At 44.7% G+C, this 13042-nt stretch overlaps 1 protein-coding gene across 1 annotated transcript in view; it reads right to left on the bottom strand.

Moving 5' to 3' along the window:
* Nucleotides 1–2457: 2457 nt before the first annotated feature.
* Nucleotides 2458–13042, bottom strand: part of snx29 (sorting nexin 29) — a 109586-nt gene continuing 99001 nt past the window's right edge. Inside the window, exons 20-21 of the mRNA XM_038975126.1 lie at nucleotides 8548–8687; nucleotides 2458–3244 (exon numbers count right to left, since the gene is read on the bottom strand). Coding sequence (XP_038831054.1) covers nucleotides 3115–3244; nucleotides 8548–8687 — 270 coding nt within the window. The 3' untranslated portion in view covers nucleotides 2458–3114. The remainder of the gene's footprint in view (nucleotides 3245–8547; nucleotides 8688–13042) is intronic.

Raw genomic sequence — 13042 nt, forward strand, 5'->3', positions numbered from 1 at the left:
TCAACCACAAAGACCAGGGAGGTTTTCCAATGCCTCGCAAAGAAGGCACCTATTGGTAGATTAAAAAAAATAGAAGCAGACATCGAGCATGAAGTTATTAATTAAACTTTGGATGGTGTATTAATACACCCAGTCACTACATAGATACAGGCATCCTTTCTAACTCAGTTGTCGGAGAGGAAGGAAACCACTCAGGGATTTCACCATGAGGCCAATGGTGACTTTAAAACACATACACAGTTTAATGGGTGTGATAGGAGAAAACTGAGGATGGATCTACAACATTGTAGGTACTCCACAATACTAACCTAAATGACAGAGTGGAAAGGAAGCCTGTATAGAATAAAAAATATTCCAAAACATGTATCCTGTTTGCAACAAGGCCTAAAGTAATACTGCAAAAAATGTGGCAAAGCAATTCACTTTCTGTCCTGAATAAAAAGTGTTATGTTTGGGACAAATCCAATACAACACATTGCTGAGTACCACTCTCCATATTTTCAAGCATAGTGGTGGCGGCTGCAGCATGTTATGGGTACGCTTGTAATCGTTAAGGACTGCCAAAGATGATTCTAACATGTATTGACTCAGAAAAATATATAATTTTGACCATTCGAGTATTTTGTGTAGATTGTTGACAAAAAATTACAATGAAATCGATTTTAATCCTGCTTTATAACACATCAAAATGTGGAAAAAGTCAAGGGGTGTGAATACTTTCTGAAGGCACTCTACATACTGTATATACGTTGATGTCTTTATCTAGCCTTTATTTAACTAGGCAAGTCATTTGACCTAGATAGTTTGTGTGTATGTATTGATGTGTAGGCTACGTGTGCCTTTCTGTTTAAAAATGGATGTAGTTCTGTCCTTGAGCTGTTCTTGTCTATTAATGTTCTGTATTATGTCATGTTTCATGTTTTGTGTGGACCCCAGGAAGAGTTGCTGCTGTTTTGCAACAGCTAATAAGGATCCTAATAAAATACTCCCCCAAAAATACATTGATCCAATTAATTTACATAATGTTCATGCCCTTAATGAATCATCAAGAACCAATATTGTCACAGATCCGTTCCTGCTTTGGACTTCCATATGTAGAATATCACAATAACAACACCATTGGTATGTATGTACAGTATGAACCCCTTTATTCATTAGTCTCTCTGTGCCACTGTCTTTTAAGGCAGACTGTTAGGCTAAAAGGTAGGACAGAAGGTACAAGAGAAGCCCTCTAAAGACAGGAGCGTTGTGGAGGGCCAGGAGTTTTTCTTTCTCTGACCATGTGACCTGATAGGGCAACACTTTGGGCTCTAGTCGTGAAATGACCAGGAAACACTCTAGGCTCTAGTTACAGCCTACAACTAGGGTCCAGAGTTTCTCCTGGTCAGGTCACATGATCTGGGGAAAACTCCTGGTCCTAGCCATGAGACACAAACAGGAAATGAACCTTAGTAGCGGTCTTGTAGAAGTGGCAACGACAACATCACATAATGTCTGAGTAGAAAGAACAGCTAGATCAATTGAAGTGCTTCGTTATGAATAGATAGAACCAGCGTCCTGTTTCTCCATGTCAAGTTTAACATACAATATGCAACAGCAGCGCTGTTTGTCGGGGTGAATGAAAAAAAAATACATTTGTTGTTTATCATTAATATTTTATAATTGTGCTTCAAAATAAGATTGGTAATCATTTCATCATTTGCTCCTATTATTGATGTGTGCATACTGATTTACAGTCTTCCCCAGTGCATTATCATCTGCAGCTTCTTGTTTAAATCTAATTTTAACAGTTCTGATTGGACAGCTGACTGGGGGGCGGTCACAAGAACAACTTCCATCACAAGCAATCTCTTATTTTTTCCCCCGAAGTAATCTCTATACTTGAGTAAAATGTATGTATTTAGGATTTCTATTTTATACAAGTTAAAGCAGTGTACAAACTGCATCTGTAAATTACTTTTCATACACTTGATCAAGCGGCTTCTCTTCAAGTGTTACCCAACTGTAAGACATTCATCTATGATCTATTCACTGTTAAGTCTCCTGCTAAGTCACATTCAGTCCACAATCATTGGAACGGCTGGATAATCAGTCCAGCAGTAATATTTGTATTTAAAGTCCTTAAATTCTGGGTTCGCGCCCAGGCTCTGTCGCAGCCGGCCGCGACCGGGAGGTCCGTGGGGCGACGCACAATTGGGCTAGCGTCGTCCGGGTTTGGGAGGGTTTGGCCGGTAGGGATATCCTTGTCTCATCGCGCTCCAGCGACTCCTGTGGCGGGCCGGGCGCAGTGCGCGCTAACCAAGGGGGCCAGGTGCACGGTGTTTCCTCCGACACATTGGTGCGGCTGGCTTCCGGGTTGGAGGCGCGCTGTGTTAAAGAAGCAGTGCGGCTTGGTTGGGTTGTGCTTCGGAGGACGCATGGCTTTCGACCTTCGTCTCTCCCGAGCCCGTACGGGAGTTGTAGCGATGAGACAAGATAGTAATTACTAGCGATTGGATACCACGAAAATTGGGGAGAAAAGGGGATAAATTAAAAAAATAATAATAATAATAATAAAAGTCCTTAAATTGTGTGATGGAATATGTCATTGTGCACATTATCGTATGGTAACAGACTGGCAAAATAAATATAAAAGATGAATGCCCATTTCCTTGGTTAATGTTAGGTAAAAGGATGATGTCAAAATAAAAAAAATGGCACCGAAATGCTGACATTGACCAAGAAAACACCTGTTAGTTTTGTTTGAAGAACACTTCTCTCTGTCCCCACACCTCAATGCAGAAAAGCTAGAAAACACTGTAGGTACCATGACCATGATACAGTTTCACTACAAAACTGAGTAAAATTAGGAAACAGTCCTCCCATCTTGTTTTAATGTCTGTCCGGGGCCCAGTTAGTCCATGTGTGGTCTTTGAGTGAATCCTCCGTTCAGGAGAGCAGGCATAGTTAGCCTCTGGGGTTCCCAGAAATACAGGATAAAAGGTCTCCTGTTGCCTCTCCCCTCCATAACCTCCACTGTCCGTCTCTCTCTCAGGCTCTGCGTTAGTCCAGGAGCAAGAAGTACCCCTCAGTATCAGCAAATTAAAGAAAAGATCAGAGTGTAGAGGGTAGAGGTTAGAGGTCGCCGCTCTGGGGCTCTGGGTTGCGGCCCTCCTGATTGCGGTTGCGCCCCAGTCTGGGAAAGCGTGACGAGGCTTTGGACCGGGCTGTCTTACTGCTCCCCTCGCTGGCCACTGATGTGTCCCTGGGAGGAGACAAAAGGTCAAGAATTCAGCAAAGGAAACCAGAGGTTAGTAATGCCACTTAGGGTTTTTATTTTATTCTTGGCACCAACCAGAACTTGAGGCTAGAACTTGAACTGTGTTTTCTGTGTTCCTGTGAATGTGCCATTTTGGGCAGAACGTGCTGGCTGCTGACACTAAAGGCGACACTTTTGGGGTGAGGTGAGACCGAGTCACCTCCCAAGAAAGGAGTGATGACAAGTGCAGCTTTTGAAGAATCAGGTTCTAATCTCTCTCCATCTCAGCCCCCTCCTAACCAGGGGCCCACTCAGTCATTCATAAAAGAAAGGTCACCATTTTGGATGAGTCATCAATGGCTAAGACAGCTCTACTGTTAATGTAGATATCATCAACTCAGCTCTTTATTTAGCTGAAGAATAGCGCCGGAGGGGATGGCTTCCGTTTTACGGGCTCCTAACCAATTGTGCTATTTTGTGTGTTTTTTCGCATAGTTTATAACTTATTTTGTTGATGCTACCGTCTCCTATGACCGAAAAGAGCTTCTGGATATCAGAACAGCGATTACTCACCTCAAACTGGACAAAGATTATTTTTTATGAGTCGGACTCAAAGGATATAATGTTCCCAGACAAGGCCCAAACCCCCGTCATTCACATAAAGAAAAGAAAGAAATACATGGGGCGGAGATCAGGATGCCTTGTGAGAATTAGTCGGCGAGTGGGTAACCCGCCTCTACCATCCATTCTATTAGCCAACTGTCACACCCTGATCTGTTTCACCTGTCCTTGTGATTGTCTCCACCCCCCTCCAGGTATCGCCCATCTTCCCCATTATCCCCTGTGTATTTAAACCTGTGTTCTCTGTTTGTCCGTTCCCAGTTCATCTTGTTTGTCAAGTCAACCAGCGTTTTGTTTCTCAGCTCCTGCTTTTTCCCAGTCTCTCTTTTCTCGCCCTCCTGATTTTGACCCTTGCCTGTCCTGACTCCGAGCCCACCTGCCTGACCACTCTGCCTGACCCTGAGCCTGCCTACTGTCGTGGAAATTCAAAGTCAGTACTGGTATCCACCCGTGACCGCTACCTCTCAGATCATAGGCGGGTCCAGCTGCTCAATAATAAACATGGTTCACCCTGAGATCCCAATTTCTGATCTCCTGTGCACAGTTTACCCAGATCTTCAGGAGCGGTCAACAGGTGAAGTTGCAGATCACCTCCTCGTCGCCAAGAATGTTGTGGAAATTCAGTACTGAGAGAGACTTGGTCATTTCTTCAAACAATCATCTTTATTTAATATCGATGAATTATTGAAATGATGAAGCCGTCAGCCCAGAAGTCTTGACTGTCGGACCGAGTGCTTGAACCATACAGAGAATACTGTGTCTTTATATACCAAACCTAAAAATGCTTCAACCATGGCTGGCTCCACCCTTCCCATATAGATTGGGGGGACCATGAGCCACTTTGGGCTCATCCTGTCTTTATCTGCCCCTGGCGTTATCTTAACCCCCAACCCTGGCCTAATTTCCTAGATGCCAGGATGTCTAAGAACCACTGAGGCCTTTGTTCTACTCCTCTCTATCCCAGTCACAATCACCCCACATCCTGTCACTGGAATACCAGCTGTAGGTTTTATCACCAGGTCAATCAATGTCCACGACAGCTAGACTAGCTGCAGGAAGCTAGAGTGGACACCATAAAACTCAGCATTAGCAGGACAGACATATCTTACTGTTTGTTAAGTAAATCATTGTTACATATCCAACAAATAAAGTGAATACATAATTTTTCCCTCACACTACCAACCTGTACCTTTGCCCCCCACTGGATTTTTGACCGCTGCTTATCCTGAGCCTGCCTGCCGTCCGGTACCGTTGCCTCACCTCTGGTTTACTGACACCTGCCTGCCTTGACCTGTCTATTGCCTGCCCCTATTGGATCATTAAACTATTGTTTATTCAACGTGGTCTGCATCTGGGTCTTACCTTCATACTTGATACCAACGTGCAATTACTGGAGAATAAACTGGATGAGCTCCGTTCGCGACTATCATACCAACAGGACATTAACAACTGTAATATCTTATTACTGAGTCGTGGCTGAACGATGACACGGATAATATACCGTTGGCAGGGTTTTCCGTGCATCGGAAAAATAGAAAAGCTACGTCTGGTAAAACGAGGAGTGGGGGTGTGTGTCTATTTGTCAATAACAGCTGGTGCACGATGTCTAATATTAAGGTAGTCTCGAGGTATTGCACGCCTGAGGTAGAGTACCTCATGATAAGCTGTAGACCACACTATCTACCAAGAGAGTTTTCATCTCTATTTTTTGTAGCCGTCTATTTACCAACACAAACCGACGCTTGCACGAAGACCGCACTCAACGAGATGTATACGGCCATAATAAAACAAGAAAATGCTCATCCAGAAGCAGTGTCCTAGTGGCTGTGGACCTAAATGCAGGGAAACTTAAATCTGTTTTACCTCATTTCTACCAGCATGTCACATGTGCAACCAGAGGGGAAAAAACTCTAGCCCACCTTCACTCCACACACAGAGACGCGTACAAAACTCTCCCTCGCCCTCCATTTGGAAAAACTGACCATAATTCTACCCTTCTGATTCCTGCTTACAAGCAAAAACTAAAGCAGGAAGTACCAGTGAATCGCTTAATACGGCAGTGGTCAGACAATGCGGATGCTACGCTACAGGACTGTTTTCCTAGCACAGACTGTAATATGTTCCAGGATTCATCAAATGGCATTGGGGAATATACCACTTCAGTCACCAGCTTCATCTATCAGTGCATCGATGACGTCCCCCCCACAGTGACCGTACGTATATTTCCCAACCAGAAGCCATGTATAACAGGCAACATCCACACCAAGCTAAAGGCTAGAGCTGCCACTTTCAAGGAGCGGGACACTAATCCGGACGCTTATAAAAAATCCTGCTATGCCCTCAGACGAATCATCAAACAGGCAAAGCCTCAATACAGGACTAAGATTGAATCCTACTACACCGGCTCTGACGCACGTCGGATGTGGCAGGGCTTGCAAACTATTACGGACTACAAAGGGAACCCAGCCGCAAGCTGCCGAGTGACGTGAGCCTATCAGACGGGCTAAATGCCTTTTATGCTCGCTTTGAGGCAAGTAACACTGAAGCATGCATGAGAGCACCAGCTGTTCTAGACAACTGTGTGATCACGCTCTCCGTAGCCGATGTGAACAAGACCTTTAAACAGGTCAACATTCACCAGGTTGCGGGGCCAGACGTATTACCAGGACGTGTACTCTGAGCATGCGCGGACCAACTGGCAAGTGTCTTCACTGACATTTTCAACCTCTCCCTGACCAAGTATGTAATACCCACCATAGTCCCTGTGACCAAGTAAGCAAAGATAACCTGCCTAAATGACTACCGCCCCGTAGCATTCACGTCGGTAGCCATGAAGTGCTTTGAAAGGCTGGTCATGGCTCACATCAAACACCACCATCCTGGAAACCCTAGACCCACTTCAATTCGCATACCGCCCCAACAGATCCACAGAAGACGCAATCTCAATCGTACTCCACACTGCCCTTTCCCACCTGGAGAAAAGGAACACCTATGTGAGAATGCTGTTCATTGACTACAGCTCAGCGTTCAACATAGTGCCCACAAAGCTCATCACTAAGCTATGGACCCAGGGACAAGACACCTCCCTCTGCAGCTGGATCCTGGACGTCCTGACGGCCCACCCCCCAGGTGGTAAGGGTAGGCAACAAAACATCTGCCACGCTAATCCTCAACACAGGGACCCCTTAGGGGTGCATGCTTAGTCCCCTCCTGTACTCCCTGTTCACCCACAACTGTGTGGCCAGGCACGAATCCAACACCATCATTAAGTTTGCAGATGACACAACGGTGGTAGGCCTGATCACCGACAACGATGAGACAGCCTATAGGGAGGAGGTCAGAGACCTGGCAGTGTGGTGACAGGACAACAACCTCTCCCTCAATGTGAGCAAGACAAAGGATATTATCGTGGACTACAGGAAAAGGAGGGCCGAACACGCCCCCATTCATATCGACGGGGCTGTAATGGAGCGGGTCGAGAGTTTTAAGTTCCTTGGTGTCCACATCACCAACAAACTATCATGGTCCAAACACACCAAGAAAGTCGTGAAGATGGCACAACAACACCTTTTTCCCCTCAGGAGACTGAAAAGTTTTGGCATGGGTCCCCAGATCCTCAAAAAGTTATAGAGCAGCACCAATGTGAGCATCCTAACTGGTTGCATCACCTCCTGGTATGGCAACTGCTCGACATCCGACCGTAAGGCACTACAGATGGTAGTGCGTACAGCCCAGTACATCACTGGGGCCAAGCTTCCTGCCATCCAGGACCTATATAATAGGTGGTCAAAGACTCCAGTCATCAGAGTCATAGACTGTTCTCTCTGCTACCGCATGGCAAGCGGTACCGGAGTGCCAATTCTAGGTCCAAAAGGCTCCTTACCAGCTTCTACCCCCAAGCCATAAGACTGCTGAGCAATTAATGAAATTGCCACCCGGACTATTTGTATTGACACCCACCCACCCTTTGTTTTTACACTGCTGCTACTCGCTGTTAATTATCTATGCATAGTCACTTTACCCCTACCTACATGTACAAATTACCTCAACTAACATGTACCACTGAACATTGACTCGGAATCGGTACCCCCTGTATATAGCCTCATCATTTTTTCTTTTTTTACTTCAGTTTATTTAGTAAATAGTTTCTTAACTCTATTTTCTTAACTGCATTGTTGGTTAAGGGCTTGTAAGTAAGCATTTCACGGTAAGGTCTACAACCTGTTGTATTCGGCGCATGTGATAAATCAAATTTGATAATTCTATCTCAGCGTTTTAGAACCTCTGTGCTATGACTATCAGCTGCTACAGAACAGAATTCTTGTTGGGATCTGTGATTGGTCGTGCTCACCGAGTGGTCACAGCCTCAATTGGTGTGAATGATGCAGGAAATGACTGGATCCTATGACTGAGCTGGCACAAGAAGTCACTTTCAAGGTGTTCACAAAACAATTTGCATTATCTATCGCACTCGCACACAGATGTGTCAGGCAATGCATTATTATGAAGCACTTTGTGAAATGCGTTTTTTCCCCATCTGACAATGCACACTCTGACGCATGTACACACACACACACACACACACACACACACACACACACACACACACACACACACACACACACACACACACACACACACACACACACACACACACACACACACACACAGACAGTGGGGTCACTCACTGGCAGAAGGGCAGCAGCTGCAGCAGGGTCTCCTTAGTGGGTTTAGCAGAGAACTCTGGCAGGGTCTGGATCAGCTTGTTCAACACCATCCTCAGGTACGACTGGAGCTGTTTCCTACGCTCCTCTACAAACTTGGCATCCTAAGGAGAAGAGTGGACAGAGGCAAGGGAGACATTAAAACTATACCATACAGAATGAGAGGGAAAGTACAGGTAGGAGTTATAGATAAGTGTGTAGGGTAAGTGGGTGGAGAATGATGCCAGCTGTCAGATTAGATAAGGTCCCAGCTGCCATGTCTCATTTAATGGTTTGTTTGCATGGAAATGTAACACCCCCCTTTCTCTGTCTCTCTCACTCTCACTCAGTGACACACTGAGCCTCTCTCAGTCCTTGTCTCTAGCACCTATGCTCTGTGGATGTATGTCAAAATTCCAATCAGTCAATTGAAAACTGTGGGTGTACAATGTAACACTTTTGAAGTTTATATATGAAAACCATCAGAAAAATGTTAAATGAACACTTTTCAAAGCGTTGCTCTTTTAACACTGTCATAGTGTGCTTTTCCTCACTCCAATGGTGTAGATACTATTACAGTAGGTGACTGAGTGAGTGTTGTCCAACTGATACTTTTCAACACCGGTGGCATTTACATTTTACAACTCAGTGTGAAAGGTACACTGCTATGGTGTTCAAAGATACCGTGAATTTAACACTTTAGAATTTTACTCTAGCAGTTTACTACTTTTTCTAGCTGTCTGCCTTTCCAGTGAATTGTAGAGTTGCCACCAATGGCTATGTTTGTTAGACAGACAGGGTTGTTGTATTCATTCACTGAAGTTAATGTGAGTGCTTAAGTAAATGTGTTATCAGTCAAATAAAACACTTTAGGACAAAATATTTGATATATATATATATATATAGTAAATCAAATCAAATTCTATGTCACATGCGCCCGAATACAACAGGTGTAGACCTTACAGTGAAATGCTCACTTACAAGCCCTTAACCAACAATGCTTTAAGAAGTCTTAACAAAAAATAAGTGTTCAGTAATAATAGATAAGTAAAAAATAGAAAATAAAAGAAACAAATAATTAAACAGCAGCAGTAAAATAACAATAGCGAGGCTAAATACAGGGGGTACTGGTACAGAGTCAATGTGCGGGGGCACCGGTTAGTCGAGGTAATTGAGGCAATATGTACATGTAGGTAGAGTTAAAGTGACTATGCACAGATAATAAACAAAGAGTAGCAGCAGCGTAAAAAAGGGGTCATGGGTAGCCCTTTGATTAGCTGTTCAGGAGTCTTATGGCTTGGGGGTAGAAGCTGTTAAGAAGCCTTTTGGACCTAGACTTGGCGCTCCGGTATCGCTTGCCGTGCTATAGCAGAGAGAACAGTCTATGACTAGGGTGGCTGGAGTCTTTGACAATTTTTAGGGCCTTCCTCTGAAACCGCCTGGTATAGAGGTCCTGGATGGCAGGAAGCTTGGCCCCAGTGATGTACTGGGCCTTACACACCACCCTCAGTAGTGCCTTGCGGTCGGAGGGCGAGCAGTTGCCATACCAGGCAGTGATGCAACCCGTCAGGATGCTCTCGATGGTGCAGCTGTAGAACCTTTTGAGGATCTGAGGACCCATGCCAAATCTTTTCAGTCTCCTGAGGGGGAATAGGCTTTGTCCTGCCCTCTTCTCGACTGTCTTGGTGTGTTTGGACCATTCTAGTTTGTTGTTGATGTGGACACCAAGGAATTTGAAGCTCTCAACCTGCTCCACTACAGCCCTGTCGATGAGAATGGGGGCGTGCTCGGCCCTCCTTTTCCTATAGTCCATAATCATCTCCTTGATCACATTGAGGGAGAGGTTATTGTCCTGGTACCACACGGCCAGGTCTCTGACCTCCTCCCTATAGACTGTTAAACAGTCTGATGTTATAAAATTGTTCAGGGGATGTAACACATACTAAAGCCCAGGCCCAGACAAAATACGTGGACATGTGTTAAAGCACTGTGCTGAACAATTGGCTGGTGTTTTTACAGACATTTTCCAATCCTCACTCGACCAGCAACACGTGCCAGTATTGTGGAAAAACTCAATAATTATACCAATTCCTAAAGCATCTAATCCCTCTGTGCTGAATGACTACCGCCCTGTCGCCTTGACATCCTTAGTAATGAAATGCCTTGAGAAAATTGTGAAAAGTCATATTCTCAGAGTCACCCAGAAGCTCCTCGACCCATTTCAGTTTGCCAATCAGCCTAGCAGAGGAGTTGATGACGCCATTCTTACCCTCCTTAACATGGTCTATAGACATCTAGAGGGTGCCAAATCCCATGTCAGGGTTCTGTTTGTTGAATTTCAATGAAATCCAGCCTTACATTCTGGCACAGAGACTCCTTCGAGTCTTCTCCTTAGATGGGCGGCTGGTTTTGTGGCTGTTGGACTTCCTGAACCAACGCTCACAGCGAGTCAAAATAGGTCCCCACGTGTCGGACATACGCAACACCAACACAGGCTCTCCTCAGGGATGTGTTTTGTCCCCACTCCTGTACATCTTGTACACAAATGGTTGTATTAGTTCCCAATCCTGACAGGCACCTCGTTAAGTTCGCTGATGACTGCCTTGATCAGCCTGTTGCATGATGACGAGGAACATCATGGCCCGGTCCTAGATGACTTTGTAGAGTGGTGCGAGGAATCATACTTGGTCCTCAATACCAACAAGACCAAAGATGTGCATAGATGTGCATAGAAGCGTACAACACCTACCTCTGCAACATCTATCAGAGGTCAAAATATAGAGATTGTAGGGGAATACAAATATCTGGGTGTCCTCTTGGACAATAAGCTTCAGTGGAGTAAATGTACAGACCTGATCCACAAAAAGAGCCAACAGAGACTGTACTTTCTCAAAAAGCTGGGATCTTTTAATGTAGACTGTACTATATTGACTCTGTTTTACAAATCTTTCATTGAGAGTATTTTAACTTTTTGTATTGTTTGTTGGTTTGGCAATGCCACTGTCAGCCAGAGAAATATGCTGAGAAGGATTATCACCACAGCAAGCAAGGTACTTGCAGTCAAACAGACAGGCTTGGACGAGATCTTTAAGGTGACTGACTGATGTGGTGTACTCCTCAATGCCAACGGAAGAATCCTGGAACATATTCCAGTCTGTGCTAGGAAAAAAGTCCTGTAGCTTAGCATCTGCTTCATCTGACCACTTTCTTATTGACCGAGTCACTGGTGCTTCCTGCTTTAGTTTTTGCTTGTAAGCAGGAATCAGGAGGATACAGTTATGGTCAGATTTTCCAAATGGAGGGCAAGGGAGAGCATTGTACGTGTCTCTGTGTGTGGAATAAAGGTGGTCTAGAGTTTTTTCCCCTCTGGTTGCAAATTTAACATGCTGGTAGAAATTAGGTAAAACAAATTTAAGTTTCCCTGCATTAAAGTCCCCGGACACTAGGAGCGCTGCCTCTGGATGAGCGTTTTCCTGTTTGCTTACGGCTGTATACAGCTCATTGAGTGCGGTCTTAGTGCCAGCATCGGTTTGTGGTGGTAAATAGACAGCTACGAAGAATATAGATGAAAACTCTCTTGGTAAATAGTGTGGTCTACAGCTTATCATGAGATACTCTACCTCAGGCGAGCAAAACCTTGAGACTTCCTTAGATTTTGTGCACCAGCGGTTGTTTACAAAAATACATAGACCGCCACCCCTTGTCTTACCAGAGGCCGCTGTTCTATCCTGCCGAAAAAGCTTAAAACCCCCCAGCTGTATGTTATTCATGTTGTCGTTCAGCCACAACTCGGTGAAACATAAGATATTACAGTTTTTAATGTCCTGTTGGTAGGATATACGTGCTCGTAGCTCGTCTCTTTTATTATCCAATGATTGTACGTTGGCTAATAGGACCGATTGCAAAGGCAGATTACACACTCGTCGTCTGATCTTTACAAGGCACCCAGACCTTCGTCCCCGAAATCGTCCCCGTCTCTTTCTCCTGCGAATGACGGGGATCAGGGCCTTGTTGGGCGTCTGAAGTAAATCCTTCCCGTCCGACTCGTTAAAGAAAAAGTATTCCTCCAGTACGGGGTGAGTAATCGTTGTCCTGATATCTAGAAGCATTTTTCGGTCATAAGACACGGTGGCAGAAACATTGTGTACAAAATAAGTTACAAATAACATGAAAAAACACACACAATAGCACAATTGGTTAGGAGATCGTAAAACAGCATTATTACAGTTTAATGAGGAATTCTTTTCCAACAGTCTTGAAGGAGTTCCCACATATGCTGAGCACTTGTTGGCTGCTTTTCCTTCCTCCTGATGCAGCGCTCCATCACTCTCCTTCTTGGTCAAATAGCCCTTAAACAGGCTGAAGGTGTGTTTTGGGTCATTGCCCTGTTGAAAAACGAATTAAAGTCCCACTAAGCGCAAACCAGATGGGATGGAGTATTGCTGCCGAATGCTGTGGTAGCCATGCTGGTTAAGTGTGC

This window comes from Salvelinus namaycush, chromosome 35, assembly GCF_016432855.1.
Source record: "Salvelinus namaycush isolate Seneca chromosome 35, SaNama_1.0, whole genome shotgun sequence".
NCBI lineage: Eukaryota > Metazoa > Chordata > Actinopteri > Salmoniformes > Salmonidae > Salvelinus > Salvelinus namaycush.